The sequence below is a fragment of the Anopheles cruzii genome, chromosome 3 (genome assembly GCF_943734635.1).
Source record: "Anopheles cruzii chromosome 3, idAnoCruzAS_RS32_06, whole genome shotgun sequence".
Classification (NCBI taxonomy): domain Eukaryota; kingdom Metazoa; phylum Arthropoda; class Insecta; order Diptera; family Culicidae; genus Anopheles; species Anopheles cruzii.
In genome coordinates, this window is record NC_069145.1 from 42,477,926 (window position 1) to 42,502,850 (window position 24,925).

General features: G+C 51.1%; 4 protein-coding genes across 7 annotated transcripts; 2 read left to right on the forward strand and 2 right to left on the reverse strand.

Annotated features, from left to right (window-relative positions):
- Positions 1-1,410: 1,410 nt before the first annotated feature.
- Positions 1,411-5,187, reverse strand: LOC128274632 (probable splicing factor, arginine/serine-rich 7). 3 transcript variants are annotated; one of them, XM_053012886.1, is made up of 4 exons: positions 5,064-5,187; positions 4,930-4,986; positions 3,485-3,712; positions 1,411-3,405 (listed from the first exon to the last, which is right to left on the reverse strand). In XM_053012886.1, the coding sequence occupies exon 4, from the start codon at positions 3,359-3,361 to the stop codon at positions 1,697-1,699; it is 1,665 nt and encodes a 554-aa protein (XP_052868846.1). In that variant the 5' UTR covers positions 3,362-3,405; positions 3,485-3,712; positions 4,930-4,986; positions 5,064-5,187; the 3' UTR covers positions 1,411-1,696. The 3 variants fall into 3 exon arrangements, with proteins under 3 accessions (XP_052868846.1, XP_052868845.1, XP_052868844.1); XM_053012885.1 differs by having other exon boundaries at positions 3,499-3,712; positions 5,064-5,186; XM_053012884.1 differs by lacking the exons at positions 4,930-4,986; positions 5,064-5,187 and having other exon boundaries at positions 3,495-3,527.
- LOC128274633 (probable protein phosphatase 2C T23F11.1) lies at positions 3,949-8,395 on the forward strand. Of its 2 annotated transcripts, none has more exons than XM_053012888.1 (2): positions 3,949-4,151; positions 5,815-8,395. In XM_053012888.1, the coding sequence occupies exon 2, from the start codon at positions 5,865-5,867 to the stop codon at positions 7,287-7,289; it is 1,425 nt and encodes a 474-aa protein (XP_052868848.1). In that variant the 5' UTR covers positions 3,949-4,151; positions 5,815-5,864; the 3' UTR covers positions 7,290-8,395. The 2 variants fall into 2 exon arrangements, with proteins under 2 accessions (XP_052868848.1, XP_052868849.1); XM_053012889.1 differs by lacking the exon at positions 3,949-4,151 and adding an exon at positions 4,975-5,237.
- Positions 8,356-19,152, reverse strand: LOC128270435 (hemicentin-1-like). Its single transcript, XM_053007833.1, has 9 exons — positions 16,985-19,152; positions 15,874-15,989; positions 15,261-15,815; positions 14,221-15,191; positions 13,981-14,155; positions 12,509-13,484; positions 12,299-12,429; positions 11,003-12,223; positions 8,356-10,917 (listed from the first exon to the last, which is right to left on the reverse strand). Exons 1-9 carry the CDS (start codon positions 19,138-19,140, stop codon positions 8,888-8,890), a joined length of 8,331 nt encoding a protein of 2,776 aa, XP_052863793.1. The 5' UTR covers positions 19,141-19,152; the 3' UTR covers positions 8,356-8,887.
- Positions 19,153-19,938: 786 nt separating this feature from the next.
- On the forward strand, positions 19,939-21,429 carry LOC128272914 (acidic fibroblast growth factor intracellular-binding protein). Its single transcript, XM_053010800.1, has 4 exons — positions 19,939-20,036; positions 20,109-20,632; positions 20,693-20,826; positions 20,889-21,429. Exons 1-4 carry the CDS (start codon positions 19,946-19,948, stop codon positions 21,223-21,225), a joined length of 1,086 nt encoding a protein of 361 aa, XP_052866760.1. The 5' UTR covers positions 19,939-19,945; the 3' UTR covers positions 21,226-21,429.
- The last annotated feature ends 3,496 nt before the right edge of the window (positions 21,430-24,925 follow it).

Sequence of the window (24,925 nt, forward strand, 5' to 3'; positions counted from 1 at the left end):
AGTTGCTGGCTTTGTTTTCATGCCTTCTCGTTCGTTTGTGTTCGTTTACGCTTTCTCGCTCGCTCTTTCGCTCGAATGCTCGAATGTCGACGTCATCAGCTTTTGTGCGTGTCGAGGGCACGACGAGTTATTTTGGGTGTCGGCTGTTTGGCAAACGCCAAAATGCTCGCTACGCTATCGATAACAAATGGTGAACAATACAGTAGAAAAAACGAACTATGCTGTTAAATTGTTAGGCCCAGGCTTGAATAAATAAATGTCGTTTACGATTAATGTTTCTGTAATGATGCCTCTGTCAAAAATCCCTAAGTTAATGTATCGATGAAGAAAAGAATGCTTAAGGCAGATTGAATCATTACGCCTGTACGCCTCCAACAGCTGATGGCCAAGTTCATTCCGCTGTGGTGGCGATCGAAAAGATCGACATTTTGTTTTCCCTTTGCCCAACAGTCTATAGCGGTAGGGCTCAGAAGGGCGCCGAGTGGTAGCGGGAAACCAGTTTTACAAATTGGCCCGCTCGGTAGCATGAAATGGAATACATTAACGACACACATTCAGGTTCGGGCTTGGCACAGTAATAATAATGCAACGTGTGAGCCGTGAAACCTTTCGACGTCACGTTCTTCCACACCCGAAATGCAATCAGGGCTTAGCGCACAAAGAACACCAGGAATCTCGCAAGTGGGAGTACGAAGCGATTGCCACATACACTTTGTGGCTTCGGGTTGATAATACTAACAAGAATCATATAGCTTTTAGATTTCAGTTAAACAAAACTCTGAACGAGGAATCGGGACATGGGCAACCAATAGATAAAAGTTCTTTTCTGTGCCGTTAGCGAAGTGTTGGGAGCAGTTTTTGTATGGTAAAGCTGAAAAACGTAAATAAACATTGGTAACCAACTAGTTTGTAGCTTTTTGTTGAAGTTACTTAACAGCCACGTTGGTTGGCTTTATCAAACAATTATAACATCGCTTGTGTCAATATGTCATGTACTTACAGTAAAGTTCACACATAAAAATATGCGTCGCCACAGTATCAGATTTAGGGCACGTAGCATAACACATAAAAATACAATCAGAGCATTAAACAGCTCACAACAAAGGTGCGAACAGATATAAAGCAGAAGATGCTTCGTTAAAGGAAAATTCCAAAGCAACATTAGACGGCCCATCGCTTGAAAAGTTGATAAGTTTCTTTGCAATGTGCGTGATTTATTCACTCTCATCGACATAAAACTATTAGCTGCATTAGCAATGAACAAATACTTGTTTTGCTTTAAATGACATCGTAGACCAGTAAATGCGTTGTTTGATGCGTTGCATTGTCATGTTATCATATCATCTAATCATGCAGTAAATCGACAGTGTGTAGGTTTTTAAGACTAAAGAAAGATTTTATTCAGTAAGTAGTTGAATCATACTCGGCAAATGCAGCTTCCCGCGCTGTTCGGGAAGCAGCATCTTTACAAAATAAATTGTCGCACATACGTATGACACAGACAGGAAACGGGAAGGTAGCGTGGAGAAGAAAACACCGTAGAGACACAAGGGTAAAATATGCACACTGAAAAAACGGATGTTTCTGAATCCCGGAAGCTAGAGTGGCTAGAATAAGTGACACAATTCGAGTTTCAAATGTTCACGTGGCACATTCGCAAGGACACGGCACGTTACGATCTGAGCAAATTGTGGATTTACGGTGAATTGGAAATGTCCATATTGTCCGATTTCTCGGTTGTCGGGCTGGCGGTTTTCTCGCGCGTCATCGGCGCTGGGGCCACTGATCCGGATGAGGACGATGAACCGCCAGTGCTGCCACCGGTGGCGGGCGGAGGCGAAGACACCGACTGTTGCTTAACGCTACCTGCGTCATCCTCCATCCCGGAAGCCAACCGTTCTTCGGCATCATAGTCACGGCTCACCGATTCCTCCAGCACTTTCTTCAGCCGCTTATCGGACGGGGTGCGGCTGCGGCGCTTCGAAGAAGTCTTTCCGGTTGCATCCTTCACACGGTTCGCCCTGGAGGTCGAACGCTTGTGGCTTCGTGAGCGCGAACGCGATGACCGGCGGGCCCTGCGCTCCTCCTTGGTGCGATGCGACGACTTCTTACGGTCGCGGCTCCGCTCGCTCCTCTCGCGCCGCTCACGTGAACGCGATCTTTTCTTTGAGCGCGACCGTGAACGCCTCGATCGTTCGCGTGATCTCGTGTGGCTGCGGCGTCTCGAGCGCGAACGCTTCCGACGGTCGCGGGAACGGGACCGTTTTTTCGACCGGGAACGCGACCGCTTAGTACGCGATGGTGAGCGTTTCGATTTCGAACGTGAACGTTTCACGATCGACGGCGAACGGCGGGCGGAGCGAGATCTTTTCGAGCGGCTCCGGGAACGTTTGCGGGAGCGCGAACGTTTGGTGCGCGACTTGGAACGTTTGCGCGAACGAGAACGCGAGCGGCGCTCCTTGGACCGCGAACGGGAGCGTGAACGGCGTCGACTGCTCGGTTTGTCCTTCGACAGCATACCGATCACGGGATCAATTGCCGCCGAAATCATGCTCTGCGCCTCCTTCACGATCGACATCGCCTCCTCGATCTCCTTCTGGGCCGCTTCGTTGCTCTTCGCTTCCGGCTTCACGATCGGCTGTGTCGAATGGTGCACGCAGACACGGTAACCCCGGAACTCGGTGCCGTGCATCTTGAAAGCGTTGATGATGTTCCGCTGGTCGCAAAACTCCAGCAGGGCGAACTTGGTGCGCTCATTTTCCGCGTACCGTGCGTACTTGATCTCGCCAGCCGGCTTGAAATGTTCGATCAACTCCTCCAGACGCCAGTCGGAACGAATGTCGAGCACCAGGACCGTGCGACGCGTTTCTTCGATCTTCTTCGCGTCGAAGTTTACCGGAAGCGGCGGGTACTCGGGCAGTCCGTTCTCCTCTAGCTTCGGGTCGATTGTTTTTACCACCTGATTCGGTACCATCCCGTCGATACGGTTCACCACTTCCGGCGGAAGCTTCGACGAGGTGCTGATGCTGTGCAGCCCCGGGACCAGCGTTCCATTCGCCGCCATCTCGAGCGCCTTGTACTCGTCCGGAATCATTCCGCCCTGCACCGGAATCACGATCAGTGCGCGGTCGATAAACACCGTGTTGGTGAGGTGCTGGGCAACCGCAACACAGCTACTCTCGAAATACTTCACATAGCATATTCGGGACACGACCGGACACGACACGTCCCGTATCGTCGGGTAGAGCCGAATTTCGTCAATTTTACCGACATGGCCGAACAGATTCTGCATCTGGTCTTTGGTGGCCTGCGGAGCAATGTTGGTGATTTGCACCACCTTCGTGCCCGAGCCGCCGGCCATTGTCGCTGGACGCGTGAAGGACGCGCTTACCCCAACCCGACGCACTGCGTTAAAGAACAGAGTCCAAGATGAGAATAGTCATCTCCCAGGTGCGGCAGAACGCCCGGAGAGTGTTTTTCGTACATAGTCTTACTTACGGATTGACGGTAATGAAGAAAATACAAGTTTTCTAACCCTTTTGCAACCAAGCGCCTCCGAACACGCAGAACGAGAAAATGTCAGTCGAAACCGTGCGGCTTCCCACGATCTCACCAACACACACAAGCGGACCGTGAATCATGAAAGAGTAAAATCTACTGTGGTACCGATTCACCCTGTGTTGTACCGGTTAGGCGAGTACTTTCTTTTGAACTTGAATCAGTGAAACAGTGTACAGTGTAGAATAAAATGATTAATGACAATAATTGTAACACACGTGCACATTTAGTCTGGATCGCAGTCGTTTAGTTTTTGAATAAAATTTCTTTTAAGCCGTTTATGAACTGTTTTTTTTCGGTAGCAAACGAACCGGTTCACCTTGTGCCGTTCACAACTGTCAAACGCGCGCTGTCAGAACGGTGCAGCCGCGGCTCAGTTGTGCAAGGAGAGCCCCATAATTTTGCATTCGCTGCTTCTGCTGCGGCATAGTTGCGCTTTTGTGTGTTTTTCGTAGCCGTTATCAAAGATTCGTCGATAAAACATTCTTTAATCGGTGTATTGTACATACATTCCGAAACGGTGGCTCCCGGCGAACGGGTTCTGCGAAGGCTAGCTGGCGTGTAGCGAAAACTGAACCCGAAAGGTGCCGAAGGTAGGTTGGGACGGTTCCATGTTGTTGTTTTTGCTACTGCGAAGAAGGATGCAAAGCACGTAAATAACCCAAAACGGCCACTGGCTTACGGTCTGTGGCTTTGGCAGCGCAACGCCGGGGCGATAGTTTGTACAAAAGTTTGCAAAAGGAATTTACCATTCATTTTTTGTGTGCAAAACTTCACACTTTCCGTTTCTGCGGAGGGCAAGTTTCTTAGCCGCGAAGGAATCGTCACCTACCATCGGCGAACGAGATAAGTGCGCTTTTGTCGCCTGCACGTTTCACTGCAATACCTTATCTACCTTATTTGGGATTGCGAATTGCCTTTGTGGTGGTCACAATCTGCTTTGCTGGGCCGTTTGGTGCAATCAGCAAAGACACCTTCACCGGTAAGAATTGATTATATGGCGGTCTGCGAACCGTACATCAAAAATGGACGATAGCAGTTAAATTATTAAACACCCGCTGGCTGACGGGACGAATGGGAACATTGCTTTTTGGTGAAGAGATTGTGGGAAGTTTAAGAGTGTCACCAATAGATTTAAGTTAAGCGATAGCATCACGAACACGGATTTTCAAACCACCCTGACCATGGCATGCGAATGTGAACGGTTTACTTGCTCGGCCCTGGTCCTAAACTCTCTACATGACTGGTCCGTTTCTAACACTGTCGATCTTTTTTCTTCTTCATTCTGAACCCACAGGGCGCATCCTCTCCACAATCACTTCCATCACACAGGCACCATTATCAAGCGTAACACATATCACCTGAACGTACAAAGCGCGGCGCAGCATAACAGGGTGATCACGTGGCGTGTGCGTTTCATTCTAAAAACTAAAAAGTCGACACGAAAACAATTTCTTTCATTCATCCGGTCAACCATCGGGATATTTGCGATGCAACACATTTACCTAAATTGCAAAGGGGCTGCAAACAGCTGTTATCCTGAAACACCTTAATCGTGCGTCGAATGCAAATTTGTTGGTCGTTGAATAGAGAGCACACCAAACACGCAAGATATACGGTTACTACTGCATCGAATCGTTTGGGTGCTAGATCGAAACTGCTGAGTGGTGGTGGTGGTGGTGAGTATTTTTAGTTCGATTTAGTTCGCTTCGACTTCGAAATTCAATTCTCACTTCCGGCACCCCATCAAAGAAGGCACCACAAAGCAAAGAGTTTTCCGTGGATGCTTATCAAACAGCCCGACCCTTACATGACGGCAACACGGTACTTTGTATTTGCTTGTGGTGAATCACTGCCGCATCTTAGTTTATGATCCTCAACGATTTCGCAACGATGAAGCTGCACGTCGCATTGAAGCTTGTTTTTTTTCGCTTAATATGTGTCGAATAGAGGCTAATTAGCTGCTCGAAGTTGCTTGCATGATTTGCAACTATTGCGCTCCGCTTCAGCATCGTAACGGAGACAATCGTCACTGTTGAGCTTAATCAGTCGCTCATAATGCGGATCTTTTATCAGTAAAATCTATGATAAGAGGTTTTTTTTTTGCTCATAATATTTTCAATAATAAAAGACTGAGAATGAGAAAAAAATAATGATAGTTTTTTCCGTTTAACCCTTATCTCCTAATTCGTAAGCAACTTTGTTTTAGTCATTTCCACACTGATGATTCTCTTTTATGTTTTTTGTTCGTTACAGAAACAGACCTCGTAAAGCGTACGTAGCCAAAAAGCTCTGTGAGACTCACGATGGGGCAGTCACTGTCGGAACCGGAGACGTCGAAAGAATCGGCGTTCTGTCAGAATGACTATTATAAGGTTGGATCAAGCTGCATGCAGGGCTGGCGCATGCACATGGAAGATTCGCATACGCACATATTGTCGCTTCCGGACGATCCGGGCACGGCCTTCTTCGCTGTGTACGACGGACATGGAGGTGCGAAGGTAGCCGAATATGCCGGAATGCACCTCCACAAGTACGTTACACGACGACCCGAGTACGGCACCGATCTGAAGCGAGCCCTTCAGCGTGCGTTTCTCGACTTGGACGAAGCGATGCTGAACAACGAGGCACTGCGCGAGCAGCTGTCGGGCTCGACGGCCGTCGCGGTGTTGATTAAGGAAAATCAGCTGTACTGTGCCAACGCGGGTGATTCGCGAGCCATCGCATGCGTTGCGGGCCGGTTGGACGTACTTTCGTTCGACCACAAGCCGATGAACACGACGGAAATGGATCGAATTTGTAAAGCCGGCGGGTATGTCGAGTACAACCGCGTTAATGGCTACCTGGCACTCTCTCGGGCACTGGGCGACTTCACGCTCAAGCGCAACCAGGAAAAGCTGCCCGAGGAGCAAATGGTGACAGCGTTCCCGGACGTGGAGGAGCGTGAGGTGAGCGAGGACTGGGATTTTCTGGTGATCGCGTGTGACGGAATATGGGATGTGCTGTCCAGCCAGTCGGTGCTCGAATTTGTGCAGGAGGAGATCGCTCAGGGCATCTATCCACAGAAGATTTGCGAGAATCTGATGGTTCGCTGTCTGGCACCGGACTGTCAGATGGGTGGAATCGGCGGTGACAACATGACGGTGATTATCGTGTGCTTTCTTCACGGTCAACCATACGAACAGCTGATTGATCGGTGCAAGGATGCAGTTGCGAAGCGTGAAGCCAAGCTAAAGAAGCGCTACCGGAAGCCATCGCACGGCGACACGGTACCGGGGACAAGTTCCGACCCAACCGAGACAGTCGGCGAGCGACAGTTTGGTAACGGGCGAGTACTGGAGGATGATTCCGGGTCTGGCAGTGATAGCGAACGATCGGATGAAGGAAGAATTCACCCGCCACCTACATCCCCTCCTTCAGCATTCGGTCCATCGAGCGTGGCCGAGCACAGCACACCGTCAACTGATTCCAAAAACGGAGAAGCGGTACTGGAGGAAAACAAACCTTCCACGGAAGCGAAATCCACGCCAACAGGCGAAGACGATATGGGGAAATCTGAGCCAGATCCGAAGCTGAATAGCACGAACAATACTGGATTGAAGGATATTGGCACCCCTACCGGTGCGAAATCATCGCCGAAACTCGATGATCGCAGCGCAAATTCCGAACCACTGCCGGAGCTTAACAACGATAGTACCGATGATACCAGCGAGGAGTTAGATCTCAAGTAAATGGAGGTGTCGGACTTGATTCTTGTTTAGTGAACCTTTTGTTTTTGGCATGACGGCAGTTATCAAGCGGCGGTAGCACTGCTACTACTTCTGATATCCTGGAAAATTTCTTTATGATTCCGGACTCTCTCGCAAAAACGCGATCACGCTGCCAAATTGACGGGAACCATACTCCTGTAGCGGCTTTTTATTTTTGAATTTGGATACTTTATGCGTTATTATTCTCTTTTCTTGCGTAGATAGAATATTGGTGACCGTATTTCTAGATAAAACCCCTTTCTACACAAAAAGTCGTGCTTCTTCTTTGATAAAAACACCTTTTCTAAAGCGCTAGCAATACCAAATACTGTACAGCAACACTCTCCTCGAACGTCGAATGTTGATCGTAAGAGGTACAATCAAATCGAACTCGGTGTGGACCCGTTAGTGAATCGTAGAGCGGGTTGAAAGGGCCACAGCACTTATCGGGTTGCAGAGAAACGGTTGGAATAAAAGAAAACGAAATGGCGGACGTGCTAAAATTGGAGAACGGAAATGAAAAAATCGTGCCGTTCGCATGACTTTGATACGCTTCTTAGTGGAACTCTTTCCAGTGTTTCCTCACTTTCACCGGGGGAAAGGACATTTGTGGCGGAGACAAATTTTAGAGTAACAATGGAGCAGTTGAATGATGAATAAAAGTAAACGCTATCAGCTGGATCATGCTCATCGCCCTACTCACCGGTCGCGTCTTGTTCCTGTAAATAGGCTAACCTTTTTATAAAACGAATCTGTGAAGCATCACTAAGCAGAGGAATAAATATACTAAAAAACAAGAAACAATACCCATTAAAATAGAAAAACGAAACCTGCAGCAAAACCAAACACGATCGGAGGAGATGAAAATGTGCTACACGAACATACTACTAACCTGGCGACTGTTGGCGGCAAGTTTGCGCCACTCGGCAGGGGATCTAGTGAAATCTACCGGGGACGACTGATGCTGAATAGAACAAAAAGTGAACTAAAAACCTACGCTGTAAACTATCCGATCTATATGCAGAAAAATTATACATTAATATATGAATATATATTTTCTATTTCGAATTAAATATTGGTAGAGAAACTGTGGATTGGTGGTTGAGTTTTCGTTTTCGTCCTGCGTTCTTGCCGCAAACGGTCCGAAATTAATAAATTTCATAGCTCACACAAACCTTTCAATCGATCTCGAGTACTTCAGTGTGAGTCAGTAGAGCTTATGGTGGGCTTAATTTCTAATTTTAGCTTATTATCGCATATAGGTTTTGATTTGCATACATGGTTAGGTTTGCAGTACCATCCCAAAGTTCAAACTGTGGACATTTACGAAAAACGACGACGACGATGAGCTTTCATTTTCCTCTACTTCTAAGCGAGTGATGCGTATTGGCTGCTGTCTTTGGTCTTTTTGGGCTTTGTTTGAAGATTGGAAGGTTTGAAAGGCAAGGGAACTGAGAAACGTGATGATGATCGTGTCTGTTTGTAGCTTAAATTTGTCTATGAATTTCAAAGCTACGAACTACGGCTACATGATGGCTACTTGAGGGCTTCTCGGCAGTTTCATCAACAAACCCCCGTTCCTAGTCGAACCAATGCAAGTACACAATGAAATCGTGCACGTATTCCACCCGTCCCGTGTAGCGACCGATCGTTGTCGCGGCCAGGTTAAGTTTGTAGAACCGTCCGCGTTGCAACTTCCGGTTGGCGTACAGCCGCACGGCCCCGGACGTTTTGCGCATCGTTTCGAGCGAGAAAATGTGCGCAAACTGCCGATCGCGGAACGTGAACGCGGTATCGTAGTCGGCCGTACGCTGTGCTTCTGGAACCGACAGGATCGCTAGCGATTGTCGAGGAAGAAACCGTTCCAGCGTAACTATCAGATGCGACAGCGTCTGTCCCGCGTGGGCCATCCGTTCGGAACAGCCGTACGGGTTCACGGTGCAGTTTAGAAAGCACGTGTCACTGTCGTAGTCCTGCTCATACTCCGGCGGGCAGGCCGTGTGAACGCAAAGGTAGGAACCGCGCGTGTTCAGGCACGACAAACCTTCGCCACACTCGTCGGCTTGCAGTTCACACTCGTCCAAGTCCTGACAGTGATTGTCGGTCCAACGGAACCCTTCCGGACAGCGGCTTGCGAGCACCGCGACGCCGGACGAGCTACGGGAGCCATTGGGCTCGTTCCGTTTTCGCTTGATCGTACACGATCGGCCATCCTGTGCCAGGTGGTAGCGCTCGGGGCAGTAGCATCGGTAGCTGCCCGGGGTGTTGGTGCAGTAATGGGAACATTCGTCTATTTGCTCGCGACACTCGTTGATGTCGATACAGCGATCCGCAACGGTGGTGGCCTCGCTCCCACCATCGTCGCCGTCCCGGTCGTACCGGGCTGGGCGGTGGCCGGGTTCACAGTGGCACTCGAAACTGCTGACCGTGTTGACGCAAACCTGCGCTGGCCCGGCACAGTTTCCGGCTTCACACTCATCGACGTCACTGCAGGCGTTGCTGTTTGCGTCATAGACGAACCCCTCGGGGCAACGGATTCGGTCACCGAAGTACAAGTTGTACGCCGTCGTATCGTTCGACAGCCGGATCGTGTTCGTCATCGTCACTTTGATTCCGTACGACGTCGCATCCGCCGCGGCTTGTGGGACGTCCACATACTCTACCGGTGGTGCCTCAGCGTACTGGTATTTGCGTACCACCTGGAAACCCGGCGCTGGGTTTCCTTCGTCGGAGTCCGGTGCGTCTTCGTAGTCCGTGCTGGCCGATTCCGTGCGCGGCGGCGTGAAGCGCGTAGACCGATCGTTCGATGGCTGATGTTTCGATTCGTACATCACCAACGGGGTATAGTTTTTGCGGGACCCGGTCTGGCTCGGGTCGATCGTGCGCAGGAGAGCATCGTTCCGGCACCGCTTGGTGCTGCACTGAGCGATCTCCGTGTTCTCGCCCGCACACACCCTACCGCCGGCCTTCGGTTCCGGGTTGTTGCAGAGCCGCTTCCGGGTCTTGACGCCCGTACCACACGTTTTGCTGCACCGCGACCACGGGGACCACTCGGACCAGCCACCGTCGACGTGACACTCGCGTTGTTTACATATTTTAACTTCACTCTCCGCTCCCTCACACGGTTGGCCACCGTGGCGCGGGACGGGATTGGTGCAGCTTCGCGCCCGTAGGCTGCGCCCGAAACCGCACGCTTCGCTGCAGGCCGTCCAGTCGGACCATGACGTCCAGCCACCGTCCACCGAGCAGTACCGCACCGGACACGGTTCCTCTTCGTAGGCTTCTCCGACACACGGTTTACCACCGAGTGCCGGCACCGGCGAGTCACACCGGCGGCTACGCTGTCGTATCGGCCGCACGCCACCGTATTCCGCGACGCAGTCTGGGGCACAGCTGCTCCACGGCGTCCAGTCGCTCCATCCTCCGTTGACCGGGCATGGCAGCAGTTCGCAGGACTTCATCTGCACGTTCTCGCCGACACAGTTAAACTGTTCGCCCTGAGCGGGCGATCCGTTCTGCAGTAGACAGATGCGGGACCGGAATTGGGTCCCACTGCCGCACGGGGCACTACAAACCGACCACACACCCCAAGGTGACCAGCTGACGGGCACTGTGAACGAGTGGATCGAGTTAGAAAGGGACTAACTACTTCGCTCAAAAGTACGTTGCAGTACGCGTCGAAGGATGATGCTTACCATCGATCGCTACGTTGAAGTCCCGGCTGATTTGGCCGAGCGCATTGCTCGCCACACACTGGTACGTGCCGGCGTCGGAGAGTTTGGCCGCCAGTAGCCGCAGCGTGTGTCCGTGGGTCCCGAAGACGTACCCTTCGGCGTGCTTCTGCAATGGTTGTCCATCCTTCGCCCAGGAAACCGTTGCTTCCGGTGACCCGTTGGTCTCGCACGCCAGATCCAAACTGTGGTGTAGCGAAACGCGCGGCTGCTGGTGGTAGGTCGGGCCAGACTTCCACGACGGAGCCGTCTGGACAACAACGTGGTACAGTTTCTGGGCCGATCCGACCGTATTGTTCACGTAACACGAGTACGTTGCGGTGTGGCGAATATTGTACAGCTCGAGGGTCGGCTCCTTGCCGGCCAGCAGTTCGTTCCGGTGCTCGTCCAGGTAGTCGACCTTCGTCCAGTGAACTTCCGGCACGGGATGCCCGAGACTGGAGCAGTCTAGCGTCACGTTGTCACCCGCCTGCACGGGCAACTCCTCCTGGTCCGGCTCGTCGGCGGACAGGAATGCTTCGCCGTACAGTACGCTGCTGATGATGGCCGGCGGAACCAGCACCTCCAGCGTGTACTGAAGCTCCGCTTTGCCGATCGGGTTCTCGCCGTAGCAAAGGTAGCTGCCTACATCGCGCTGGCTAACACTCGGCAGAAACAGGGTGCTGGTGGTTTGTTTGAGCCGCTTGCTGTTCCGGTACCATCCGATTGTTGGCTTAGGCGTGCCGTCGATGGGACAGAAGAGAAACAGGGGTAACCCTTCCAGCAGACGGATCGTGGAGCCGTCGAGCTTCAGCTTCTCGGCCTGTACATACGGCGCCACAAGGACGTCCACTTTCGCCAGACGCTCCTCGAAGCCGATGGCATTCTGCGCCATGCAGAGATATTTGCCACGATCAACGAGCGAGGCGTTTGATTGGCGCATCGAAAATCGTACCTCGAACTGCGACAGTCGTTGGGCGTGAAAGCCGTAACTCTGGGCGCTTCGGTGCACGTTGCTTTTGACGCGATAGTTCCGATCGATGACCATCGCCGGTCCGTCGAGTTCGGCGGTCGACGCAAGGACTTCGCCACGGTGCACGAGACTGAGCACCGGTATGGGGTTGCCGACGGCTGCACAGTCCAGCTCGATGCTGTCCCCTGCCAGCAGTGTTTGATTGGCCGAAAAGGATGTTATTTCCGCGGGTTCTACGGGAAAACGGATCGAGAGAACCAATTCAGATGATTGAATGGGGGAACAATCGGTACGTCGGTGCTACTTACGGTACACCAGCACCTGGAAGGACTTCTGGTTCTGACCGAACACGTTTTCGGCCTCGCACTGGTAGACACCCGAATCCTGCGGCTGTATGTTGACAAACTCCAGCGTTACTTCAAACTCATCCAACGGTGCGCTGAGGGTACGGTTTATAAAGAAAGGTTTAGACTTTACCAACATTATGCGGTACAGTAGGGTGTCTGGGGAATACTTACTCCTCCTTCAGCCACTGGTACGATGCCGGCGGATTGGCTTGCATCGTGCAGTCTAGCTCGAGATCATCGCCCGCGAACACCTCGACCGAACGGACCGGCTCGTCGTAGAACTGTGGGGACGTCATGACGTCGAGCCGGTAGGTTTGCGTCGACTTGCCTAGCTCATTTTCCGCGATGCAAACGTACAGATCCCCGTGATGGAGGTCCACGTGCGGGATGGTGAGATTGGCCGTGGGCGACACCATCTGATCGCGCCGGTTCCAGTGAACGGTCGGTTCGGGTGACCCACTTGCCTGGCACAGGAGTTGCAGGGTTTCGCCCGACAGCAGGTTCACCTCGACCGCGCTGTCGATCGGCTGATCGGGTACCCACGGATCAGCACTGAACTCTGGCTCCTCGGCCAACGCATCCGGGTGCTCCCGGTGAATGGTGGGGGGCGTAAGGACACCCACCACGAACGAGTGTCGATCGCTACCGGCACGGTTCTGCACCACGCACGTATACGTGCCCTCGTGCCGGGTCCGCAGATGTTCGATGATAAGAAGATTTTCCTTCAGCTGCACGTCGGTTAAGTCGAAGTGCTCCTCGAGGCCCTTCTCGTTCAGCTGCCACAGCAGACTCTTGTAGTTCTCGAACGGACACAGCAGAACCAGTGGCTCGTCGGCGCGCCTCTTGAGCGGAGTGAGGCTGTTGGAGCTGTAGTTTCCTGATGTCAACCGTTGCGGCGGGCGCAAGGGGCTGATGAATGTGTTCTGTCGGTCCGTGCCTTCGGTGCTCTCTAGTAAACAGGTGTACGTTCCGGTCGATGTGTTGGCGTACGACAAGTAAAGGTCCCGATCGTGCCCCAGGACGGTGCCATTAAACAACCACGTTGCCTTCGGAGGCGGACTTCCGGTGCCGGTACATTCGAAGTGTGCCGTTTCGTTTGGCAGCAGTGTAACGTGCGAATCCAGCGATGATGTTATGCGAGGCGGATCTGGATGTGTAAAGGAAAGTGTTTGGATCAAAGTGAACATTGACATTGTTTCGGACAACATTTAAGTAGCACGCGCAGTAGACTTCGGATTGAGTGGTTCTCCGTCAACAAAGGCTGCGCAAGCAAGGCGGACCGATCAAGACAAAATAAGAATGAAGCTACCAACGTTTTACCAACAGGACCTCTGGCAGCGTGAGCGTATTAAAGCGGAGCGTGTCGCGAGGGAGCGTTTCGAGGAGCAAACGGCGGCTCAGGCGGCGAACACTGGCGTCTGTTGCTGCTGCTGCTGCTGTTGCGGCACTAAAAAGCAAGACTGGCAACCGCCCGAAGGATGGCCCGCACGCCCTCTGACATCGAGTGGAGAAATCGGTCGGTTTGTTGGTGCTCCGCTGGAGAAGTTTGCTGTTGCCGCTTCCAGATCGTCGTACTTTAGTGACCGGCCGACCAAGTGAGCCGGATGGAAATAGAATCGTCGTCGTCAAGCCGTCACGCTTACCTCTAACGGTTAGATAGTAGATTTTTTGGCGCACACCATGTTCGTTCTGAGCCGTGCAGCCGTACACTCCGTTGTGGCCGTACGAGCTGTTGTAAATTTGAAGTCCTCCCTCCGTAATGCCAACGCTGGAACGGTTTCCGATCGGCTCGTTGTTAAACGTCCAGCTAATCGATGGCTGTAAAAATAAATCCCCGGATAAGGTTCGTTTCTCTGGTTCATCGTGCATCGCAAACGGCTTACTTCCGGTATACCCCAGCCGAAACACTCCATCAGCGTGTCCTGTCCCATGCCCAGCTGGATTGACACATCCGGCAAGTCTTTAATCTCCGGCGGCCCGTAAGTTTCGAGCGTAAAGTTTTGCTCCGCCGAACCGTGCTCGTTAGCGCCCAGACAGCGATAGAAGCCCGCCGTTTCGTACGCGGCCCGTAGCCGCTGGGTGCGGTGTGTAGGATCGGCGAAAGCGGAAGCCGGTTCCCAGTGCAGCTGCGGGTCGGGAGTACCGGAAATGGTGCAGTCCAGCGTAACCGGTTCATCGACCTTGGCCCGCAGAAAACGATGCTCGGGGGAAGCTTGTGGAGCCGCGCCCACTCGCAAGTCCAACGATGAGGACACGGTCCCGAGGGGATTCGATGCGAAACACTCGTAGCGCCCCTCGATAGCCTCGTAGTACGGAACGTGGAACTGGATGGTTTTGTTTTCGTTTTCCAACGTCAGCGGTAGAGGCTCGTCTGTTGAGCCGAGTGGAGTGCCGTTTATCTGCCACCGAACGGTCGGTTCCGGGAGTCCCACGGTTTCGCAACCGATTGTACCGGGGCCCGTGCCTAAATTCTTGAGAACGGTTCTCCCGATCGATGGTTCGCCATCCACTAGCATTGACTCCACTTCCGGGGCGACCATCGTGCGAAGTTGCAGAATCATTGCGTCTGCTCCGTGCTCGTTGGAGAAGATGCAGGTATAGCTGGCCTCGTTGTCGGGTCGGAAATCGTCAATCGTCAGCAGGTAGCGCACCGCATTTCGCGACTGATCGTTGTCGAGTGTAACGCGAATGTTGTCGATTGACTCTTCCGGGCTGCTCTCGAACGTACCACGCTGGCTGGTCCAGATGTACTCACTCAACGGTTGGCACAGCTCGCAGGAACAGTTCAGCGTGATGGAGGTCCCGAGCGCCACGTAGAGTGTCGTGTCTGGGTGTTTGATTATGTTCGGTGGCGCTGGTAATGAAAACGAGACGTGTCGTGTGAACCACCTGATGACGCCCCAAGCTCCTAGAGTATCCTTACCATTTGCCGCACCCTGCAGAACGTACGTTTGTCTGGCGAATCCATAAGCGTTCCGTCCCTCGCACACGTACAGCCCTTCCGCACGTGGTGTCATCTCAAAGGCGATCGACTTCCGTCCACCCTCTGGCAGTGGCCGCTGGTCGAACGATTGGTCCAGTGGTTGGTAGTCCCACTGGTATTCCGGTTCGGGCATGGCGTCCATTTCACACTCCAGCTCGACCCACTCACCGTATTCGCGCACGAGTCCTCGGCTGGAATCGTTCGTCCTCGGTGAGTACTCCACGATGACCGTGCTGTTTTCGCTGGTCACACGTACGCCTTCGATGTCGGCGTAGCACGTGTAGTTACCGGAGTGGGATTTGTTTAGGTCCACAAACTCCAGGTAAGCCTTGCCATCCCCGGCCACCAACGGGAGCCCATCGCGTGTCCAGTAGATTTCAGTGGCCACATCAGGGCCATGCTCCAGGATGCACCTCAAGGCGATGAACGGTTCGTGCTCGACGGCTACGGTGTGCCTCGGAAGCAATCGGAGACTGGTGCTAAATCGACGGTTCACTGTAACGGAGAGATGGTCAGTGTCTGACCCTAAGCAACCCTGCTGGTCCCAGCTAACCTTTTAGTTTGACCACTTTCTCGTCCTGCCCTAGGATGTTGGTGGCCAGACAGGTGTAGTTCCCAGCGTGACTGGCGTTGACATTCTGCAAACCCAGCGACAGCACATTGGATTCACTGGAAAACAGAGGGTGGTCAGCGTTGTTCGGTTTGAGTTATTAGGTGTAGTTATCTGTTTTTATTCGACCTACATTTGTGACCTAACTACAACAATAAAACGTATGACTACCCATCTTTCAGGTAATTAACGGGTTTCGTGTCGATAGAATTAATCGTCTTTAGAGGCGATCCAATCAGAAACCCATTTTTCAATACTTTTATAAGAAGTGAATCGCTGTGCTGCCAAATCCTTACTCATGCAACGGAACAAATAATAGTCCGAAAGAGCAACATCTGGTGAATAAAGCGGTGGGGTTAACAGTTCCCATCCGACATTTTCGGGATAGGTTTTGACCGGTTTTGCGATGTGGGGTCGAGTGTTGCCATTTTGAAAAATCGGCTTATCATATCTCTTATTATCCCATTCTCGTCGTTTTATGGCCAAAGCTTTGGTTTAAATGCATTAATTGTTGTTGATGGGATTGTCCTTCAATAGTTTCATTAGGTTTTAAAAGCTCAAAGTACACCATACCTTTCATATCCACCATATGCACAGCATAACGGTTGCAAAGTGAATATCTCGGTTTGGTTGCCAGGCTGTATCCAGGACTTGTTGCATTTGGGATTCTTGTAATAACTCTCCTTTTCATCACCAGTGACGATTCGCTACAAGAACCCCTTTCTTTTCAGCCGCAGAAGCAGACATTCGTAAATGGTTTTCCTCCGTTCAATGTTTCTTTTCTTCAACTCTTGTGGAACCCATAAGAAATTTTCGGCACTCGCGCTGAACGCACAAATTGAACGGCACTCAGACGATGGGAAACTGTCGTGTGGTCAACTCCTAACATTTCTGCAAGTTCTTTTTGCATTTGACATGCATTCCGATCGATACTGCGTTAGAAGCGTAATGACAAACACATATTCCATAAAAAAAATGTGACATTTAGTGAGTAATGCCATCTATTGTTTAACTGAAAGAATTAAGTTCTACACCTAATAGTAAAAGAACTTACTTAAAGTGTTGCTGCACTACACCGATCTTGTTCCGTCGCCAGGCGGCCACGACTGGAATGGCGGAATGGATGCGGCACTCGAGTACATAGTGATCGCCTTCGAGCAGCTCCACAAAAGGTGTGTGGCCGACGGAGACTTCCGGTGCGGTGGGACCCGTGGCTTGGATCGCCGTCGAAAACAGACGCTGCAGCGGTTCACCGTTTGCGTTACGACCGTTGATCGTCAGTTTGAACGGTTGGCGTGGACTGTCGAAGGCTTTGGTGCGATAGAGCCCACCGCTGTTACCGGGCACCGGCTGGAGAGGAAGCTTAAACTCAAACACTGCCCCACTTGGCGATGTCCCCACGTTGTGCGACGTAATGGTAACGGAGTCGAGTACACTGATCAACGTCGGATCGGACGGTTCGACTGCGAGAAAGTTCTTCTCATCCAGCACCGGCTGGTGCGATAGGGACCGATTGTTGTGCGGTTCCACGAGGCTGAAGCCAAAGTTAAACTGCACCTCGCTCAGGCCGGACAGGCGGATGGAGTGGGAGGAATCGGACGACGCTTTGATGTTCCACCGGCCCGGTGCCGGATCGGGCACGTTGACGACGCGAATGTTTTCCAGGTGTAGCACTTCGCGCGATCGGTTATACGGTTCGCTCTGCGGATCGAGGATTTCGATGGTCGGCTTCACACCGGCCACACTAACACTGAACTCTTTCAGCGTGCTGTCCACGCTCAAATCAATATCGTGCGCCTTCGGAGCAGCTGAATCGATCGCTTTCAGTGGCACGTGATGCGTATCCATCGTGTTACGGATCGCCAGCAGCACCTCCTCGATCTGATCCTTTCGCAGGTCGAACACCTGACCGTTGCTCGAGGCGGCTATGTTGCTCATCACCTGGTAGCCGGGCGTCTCCTTGCCATCGCAGAACCCCGTCAGCAGGAACGTGATGGGCGTTTGCTTCCGTTGCACCAACTGCAGCACGCGCTGATCGAGCCGAAAGTCCTTTGCGGTGGCGTCGGTGAATACGTACACGAACGAGTTGGGCATGGCAGCGTCGATGGCACTGGCCAGCGCCTCCAGCGCCGCCTCTGGACAATCGCCTCCACCTACGATTTGTAGACTGTCGAGAGCGCTCAGCAGCTCATCCTGACTGCGTGTCACTAACCGCGGGCCAACGTGCGGGTCACGGAACGGTACGAAAATGTAGTTAAAAATTGGATTGTTGTCCCGTTGCGTGACCTCGGCAATGATGAGACGGGCCGCGTCACGAAGCTGCTGTAGATCGTCAACCATCGAGCCGGTAGCGTCGAACACGATTACCAAGCTACGCTGTCCTTCCTGCGGTGGTAGTAGGGTGTCTCGCTGCGTGGCAAGGGTTCGCTGTAGGTCGGGCAGCAGGATAGTGGTCGGGCGTGTCACCTCACGGTGTGGGGCAAGCAGTGGTGCCGGTTGACCCAGCGGTTCACCGATGCTGTCCACATCTTCCGCCAGAGTCGGAAGGATGCGGTGAAACTTCCGTTTGTTCACCGGCAGTGTGAGAAGCGCTTTCACGTGTTCCTTTAGGGCCTGCAAGTCGCTCGGGTCCGGAAACGGGCGGCTCGGCTTTGCTGCCAGCCCGAGTGACTCCAGAATTTCTCTCGATTCGGGGCGTTTCTGCAAAATACCGACCAGCTCGTTATCGATCGACGACGGATCGTCTGCCTGCAGAAGAGCTTCCTGGCCACTGCCATCGTCATGCGCCGCTGCTACGTCATCGGTTTCGGCGAGGTCCGGAACCGTGCCGTCATCGCCGCCTTCCGTTACATCCCAGGCGCTATCAGCATCGTAGCGGTTGACCTTTGCCGGTGCGTTACCATCGACCGTAAGTAACTCATCCCGCTCATCCGTGAGCAGCGGTGCGCTATCAGCATCAATGGGCTCGGTGTTGTGATTGATACGCGCACGGCCGACCGGATGACTGGCTGGGGTCGCCCTGCTGCCGTCGGCGTCATCGGTATAGTGGTCGTTTGTTGTGATTTCGTTGTGTAGCTGCCGCTTCAGTAAACGATCCCACAGTTCATCGTTATCAAGCTCGGTGCGCGTTTTGCTTGCGGCAATTGCACAGCAAACGGCGAAGATCACCAGAATAAGGCCGCCGTCGACGATTCGCATGTTCGATTTCATAACGACGTACCCTTTCCGGCCCGGATATGGATGACACTGATCGAACACGTTCCCTATGAATACCACTCTTTATTGCACATATCGTACCCGTCCCCCAGTAAACGATTGAGATTGGTCGTTGAATCACTTCCCCAGATGAACACGATCGATCGTCTGGTGTAGCGCGGATGTATTTCCTAAATACGGACAGCTTTCAGTAGCACTTCTCTCGAATTGGCAAAACGATTGTTAACTGGTTTCGTTTACGACATTAAACAAAATGTACCAACTACGAAAGCGAACCACAGAGAGCGCAAGCGGCCACGTTTCACGTGCGACCAGCACCAAGTCCAACGAACGAATAAATCGATAATTCGAGGATCGAACTAGGTTCGAGGGCTGCAGATGTCGCTAGTATCGTTTCAGGGAAAACGGCAACCGAGAGAGAAATTAAATGGTCGAGAGCGAGTGACAGTTTGCCGCTCTGTTTTGCTTGAACAGCTGTTTTGTTCCTCATTCTTCAAAGCTGTTTGTACTACGGTGCTGCTATCTAAAGTCAGCAAAAGTAGTAATCACTGAACTTTTTGATAATCTCTGCACCCATTAGCGGGCGATTCAAGCACCGTTAGCTATATTTTCATTCATCTTTGGCTCGAAGAAAAGGCTTGTTTACATCTTCTCTTTCTGTCGCTCTCCGGTTGCGCAAACAGCATTCTCGCGCTCTCTCGAATGGACCGAACACAAGGAACTGTCAAAATCATCGGTTCGGTTGTAAAACAGTAAACAAAGCAGACGCTTAGTGCAGCAGTGAGAATTGTACAGAAATATGTTTGCCGACGTGCACGTGGACGTTTTCATCAGTAATTACACGATCATCGATCCGGAGGTTTATCAGCTCTGGGTAGAGGGGTATTCCTGTACGAAAAGGCCGCGCCCGCAATGCCCATAGCGCGAAGTGTAATCGTTGCAATCGGTGCCTTCTTTTGCAGCTGGAGATGCGGTCACACTACTGAAGCAGAAGGGCGGCATGTTTGCGGACGTTCCGCAGGAGCTAATTTCATCCGATGTGCAGGATCATTATCGGACGTACGCGTTGCTGGAAAAGTTTCTTCACGCCCCACCGAAGCTGGCCGAGCAACCGACGTTTCAGATAAGCCCACAGGACCGGTCGCTACTGATCGATCGGTACTACTCGCTGGATGACACGGTGGCGCGGGAACTGTTTGGCAAAAAATTCAACTCCCGCAATCGGAAGGATCTGGACGAGGTGGCCGAGAAGACGGGCGTGCGGCTGAAGTCGTGTCGGCGCCAGTTCGACAACGTGAAGCGCATCTTCAAGGCCGTCGAAGAAACGCAGGGCAACATTGCGATCAACATTCGGCAGCAGTTCATACTGCCGGAGGAGCTGGCACAAAAGTACGCCGCCGTGGTGTTCATTGCATGCCTGCGCTTTGAAACGGCCAAACGGAAGCTGCAATATCTTAACTTTAAAGACTTTTACGAGTGTTCGCAGGTAAGCGGGCAGTGGGATTGCGTTAGGGGTAATCGTCCTGAGCTTTACCCGAAATTGCAGGCCCTGATGACTTACTGGACATACACTTATCAACACTCCGGTGCCGACTATTTGGACACCGAGATGGACAAAGAGTTTCTACTTGACTTGCGTGAGATACGCTACCTTTTGGATAAGGAGAAGGAAATCAAACAGTAAGTATTGTGATGCGAGATGCCCGAGTATCTGTTGTCGGAAGGATTATCTTTCCTTTCAGTCTGGTATCGATACGTTTAAAGCCAACACTGCTGGAAAGGGCGTATCAGGAGGTGGATAATAATTTCCGCACATACTATCGGGCGATCATAATGCTGGCGTGCAATCTACATCGCACCCGGGAGATGAGACTGCTTTTTGTCGAGCTAACGGAGCGCCTGATAGAACCGTGGAAGCAAAATTGCTGGACGCGGGATCAGGTGCAGCTGTTCATGCAGTGCGTGACGCAGTGTGTGCTGGATCTGGAGGTTCCACGAGACAATCAGGACATCCGGTGCTTGTGGGACCGCTACATGCAAGTGATAAACGTTTGCTTGCTCCGAATGTACCATCCGTGAATTTGTGCAATGAAAACTTAGATTGTCGCCAAACTTAATTTTACAGATTTGCATTAGAGAAGCTTAAAATGTAATGATTACCAGGATGCAGTTTTTTGCAATGAAACTTGTCTAGTGTTATTAATGTTTTACATAGTTGGAGTCATTTCTTTTTTTTTCTTTAGCTGTGTAGGAGAACTGTATGTTTCAGATTAAAACTTAAAAATAAAGCAACGAAAAACCCCAATTAAAACTGTGTCCCTTTAGTTCCCCAGTTGTAACTAATTTCTTCGCTAATTTCGAAGATAATCCGAAGAAGATAATAAATCTTCTATCTTTTAATCAACAATTAAACTAGTGAACCATCGGTGGAGTCTACGCGTGTCGAAAATTTTGTAATATCGAACGGATTAGCTATCATTGATGGTAGAAACAACATTTTGAACCTGTATTTTGCCTATGTTTATATTCGTAGCGGATGTGCACTAACAGCATCAAAGCGTAGAAGACAGAGAAACGGAAGCCATAGCACAGCCATTTCATTCGAAAATTACAAGGACAGCATTAACGAAAACGATTCTGCAAAAAAAGCCCAAAAAGAATGCACTCTTTGTATTTGCCTTTGCCGCATTGTTTGCTTTGCGTTCGTGTGTTTTTCAAGCACTCCGGACTTCTCGAAGCTTCAAGCACTCGAGTATCACGGTTGTATTTTTGATGGAAGTGCCGAGATATGAACGGTAAACGAAAACCACTTCCACAGAACATGGACACTGCGTCTCGTCGCGTACCACTATTGAGATAGAATGAGAAGTACAATCAAAGCTGTGTTTAACAGAAAGGACACGAAAAAATGATGTGCCACTGCGATTTTTTAAAATGCGATAACAGTTCAGCACTGTGCCCTCTAGGGTCTTTGAGAAAACGAGTCGAGTTGAGAAATGAAGTGCATCAGACGCCCTGCCACGTGCAAGTAAGCCGTCTTTTTGTGCTCCACAACTTGACACGATAGTGTGAGCCAAAGTCGGGTCGACTGCCGTTCTTTGCTCCTGGAAAGGCATACTCGTTCGATGGAACCTGATGCGAGGCAACGGAGCGTTACTAATGATTCATTTAGCAAGAATTGTTTTCATCCTTTTCGCTTGGTAAACCCTACAAACAATGTAGAATGTAATAAGAACGAAGGCTTCTCTTTTAGCGCCGTTTTCATGCGCCACACTTTGAAGATTGGGATTTCTTATCATCCACCCTACTGTTTGAAGTACTTTGACTAAAATTGCAACTTGAAACTTCAGTGAGCGATTCAAGGATGAGGACTTTTGGAACACTCCGTGGCTTCGTAAGATTTAGAATATCAGTTTCACACGGAATAAAAGTAAAGGAAAAGGAAAGTTCATTACCTACGCGTATTTTCCATTATATCTAGTTTTTGATCCAAAACATTGAAGGTCAAAAGCTACCCTTTTCGAATTAATTGTTAGACGGCCGATTTCGTAGCGAACAGTGCTATCTTCTAAATTAGCTTTCCACCGCCGAATTTCTCGCCAATATTCCGAACTAATGCTTGGACACTTGTAGCAAAACTTGATTCCCAAATTCCCTGCTGTTTACTAATTGTGTTGAACATGTATTTTTCTTAGAACAGTACAGCGACCTTACCAAATTGAGACGTTTATGCAAAATAATCACAGCGTTGCCTGCCTGCCTTAAGCTATTCAACCGTTGTCATCCGCCTAGCCAGCCATGTTTTCTTGGCCGTGAATATTGTACAGTCCATAAAAGCGTATGTAAATTTATTAAAACGACTCCCGAGAGCGAATGGCAGCGAAGAAAACGGTTTCTGGCGGGCCACAGCTAAGCTGGCGAGGAGAGTGTTTTGATGCAATGACAACCACACTGATAACCGTCGCTTGGGACTCTCGCGGCTGCTTCCGGCTGGTGTTCGGGAGGAGCCAGTAATTTGATGCCACACTTGCTTTCCGACAATGGCTGACTTGGTTGACTAGTGAGCACACATGACGGTACGCTTGTGCGGCCCACGGTTGGTAGGGTTACGAGTTGATAATAACCTTATGTTGGCGCCAGGAGATGAGTTCATCGGCAATCGGCATGGCGGCCGTCTGGTTGCCGTTGAAACGTAATAGCTTTGCAGTACTATGGAGAAAGGGTATCAACCAGCGAAAGAGGATCACCAGTAATTTCGAATGTAATGCTTAATTCTTGCAATGTTATGGTCATGTTTCAAAACGAATGAGTTTTGGATTTAATGAGTAATGGCTCGAGGGCTTAGTTTAGTCATGGCAGGCTGCTTAGTAATGGAGACAACCTATAGTTTCTTAGGTTTTCAGTCTCCCAATTCCTAGTTTTAGTGAAGTTAAGTGGATTGCTAAATACGCACACATGCACGATTTATCGTTATCGATAAAAACCACTCTCGGGTTAACAGCCATCCTAACGATACCGCAACGGGGTATATGGCTAAAACCCAAGGCTGTACCATCGATGAGGGAATTCAGCGAGGGCTTAAAGTTCGAGCTTTTTGAGAAAGAGTGATGGGAAAGTTTCACGCGCGGTACGATGCGTCTTTGTCGGCGTTCACAGACGCAACGATTTGTTTCGAGGTGGTACAAACCCTCAAACACACGCTCCAGCACAGCGCGCGCGTACATAAATACACTTCAAGGCCCAATTGCTGGAAGTACGGCTTGTGAAGCGATAACACGATAGCGTTACGTAACCTCCAAACGACCTTCACGTCTCCCTAGTGTACACGATGGTACTCTCGATCCAGCGCCTCTTCGGGAGTACCGTCGCCTTCCGGGTGCTGTTCCAGGCGATTGTTCGGTCCGCCTCGCCCCCCGAAAACTTTTGCGCCAAACAATACCAATCTGTTCAATGGCGATGCACAGTGTGCACCGGGACGGGATTGGCTTTTGGCTGGAATTCTCCAGGAATTTGCATTCCGTTAGAGCACCGCGCTCGGGCCAGACTGCATGTGTTGTGGGAGTCGGTCTGAAGTGCTCCGAAGGCGGAATTCATAAATCACCCAATCACACTCTGGTTTGTATGCAGAAATCCCGACCGCCTGACCCGGTTCCCAGAAGTCTGCCCAGCGATGGGTAGTCGCCACACGAACCAGTGGACGGCTCGAAAGCCGTTGTTTTGCGCTTGCATCTGGCTTCGCTGGCACCAACGTGGTCTACCGGGTCGGATAGGGAAAACAAGGAAAACGGGACAGACACGCTCACCCGAAGCTGGCCAGGACAGTTAAGACCTGACCCGAAGACCTGACGGCACGAACGCTAACGCTTCGGGAAAAAGAGGAATCGGGTAATCGGTTCGTTCGGCGTACCAAACCCGGGTGCGTTCGGGTTTTGGATAATGTTGCGCGATGCCGAAGCGAGCCCCGAGAGTCGCGATGCTGATCGGGAAGCGATTGGAAAGAGTTCAACCGAAAATTCATACAGCGTCATGTGATGGTACGCCGTTTTTCTTACCCTCCGAAAAAGGGTGGAAAAACGAATTTTGTAACAGTTTTGTGTACCGTAGAATTCCCCAAAAAATTATTCAGCTATCGTCAGCTCAGCAGGACGTCCTGCCGAGGACAATTTCCCAGTATCAGTATGCGGCATCAGTCGCACGCTGAAGCATTCCATCATGCCCAGTTTTTCACATCAAACCCAGTTTTTACACCATCAGCGGCAAGAATAGTGAAGAAGCGAGG

Coding starts and splice junctions, on each gene's coding strand:
- LOC128274633 (XM_053012888.1), top strand. CDS start 5,865: ATGGGGCAGTCACTGTCGGAACCGGAGACGTCGAAAGAATCGGCGTTC.
- LOC128270435 (XM_053007833.1), bottom strand. CDS start 19,140: ATGAAATCGAACATGCGAATCGTCGACGGCGGCCTTATTCTGGTGATC. Junction 14,156..14,220: donor TCGGCTGGGGTATACCGGAA/GTAAGCCGTTTG, acceptor TTATTTTTACAG/CCATCGATTAGCTGGACGTT. Junction 12,224..12,298: donor CTTCCAGGTGCTGGTGTACC/GTAAGTAGCACC, acceptor GTTTTCCCGTAG/AACCCGCGGAAATAACATCC.
- LOC128272914 (XM_053010800.1), top strand. CDS start 19,946: ATGTTTGCCGACGTGCACGTGGACGTTTTCATCAGTAATTACACGATC. Junction 20,037..20,108: donor CTGGGTAGAGGGGTATTCCT/GTACGAAAAGGC, acceptor CTTCTTTTGCAG/CTGGAGATGCGGTCACACTA. Junction 20,827..20,888: donor AAGGAGAAGGAAATCAAACA/GTAAGTATTGTG, acceptor CTTTCCTTTCAG/TCTGGTATCGATACGTTTAA.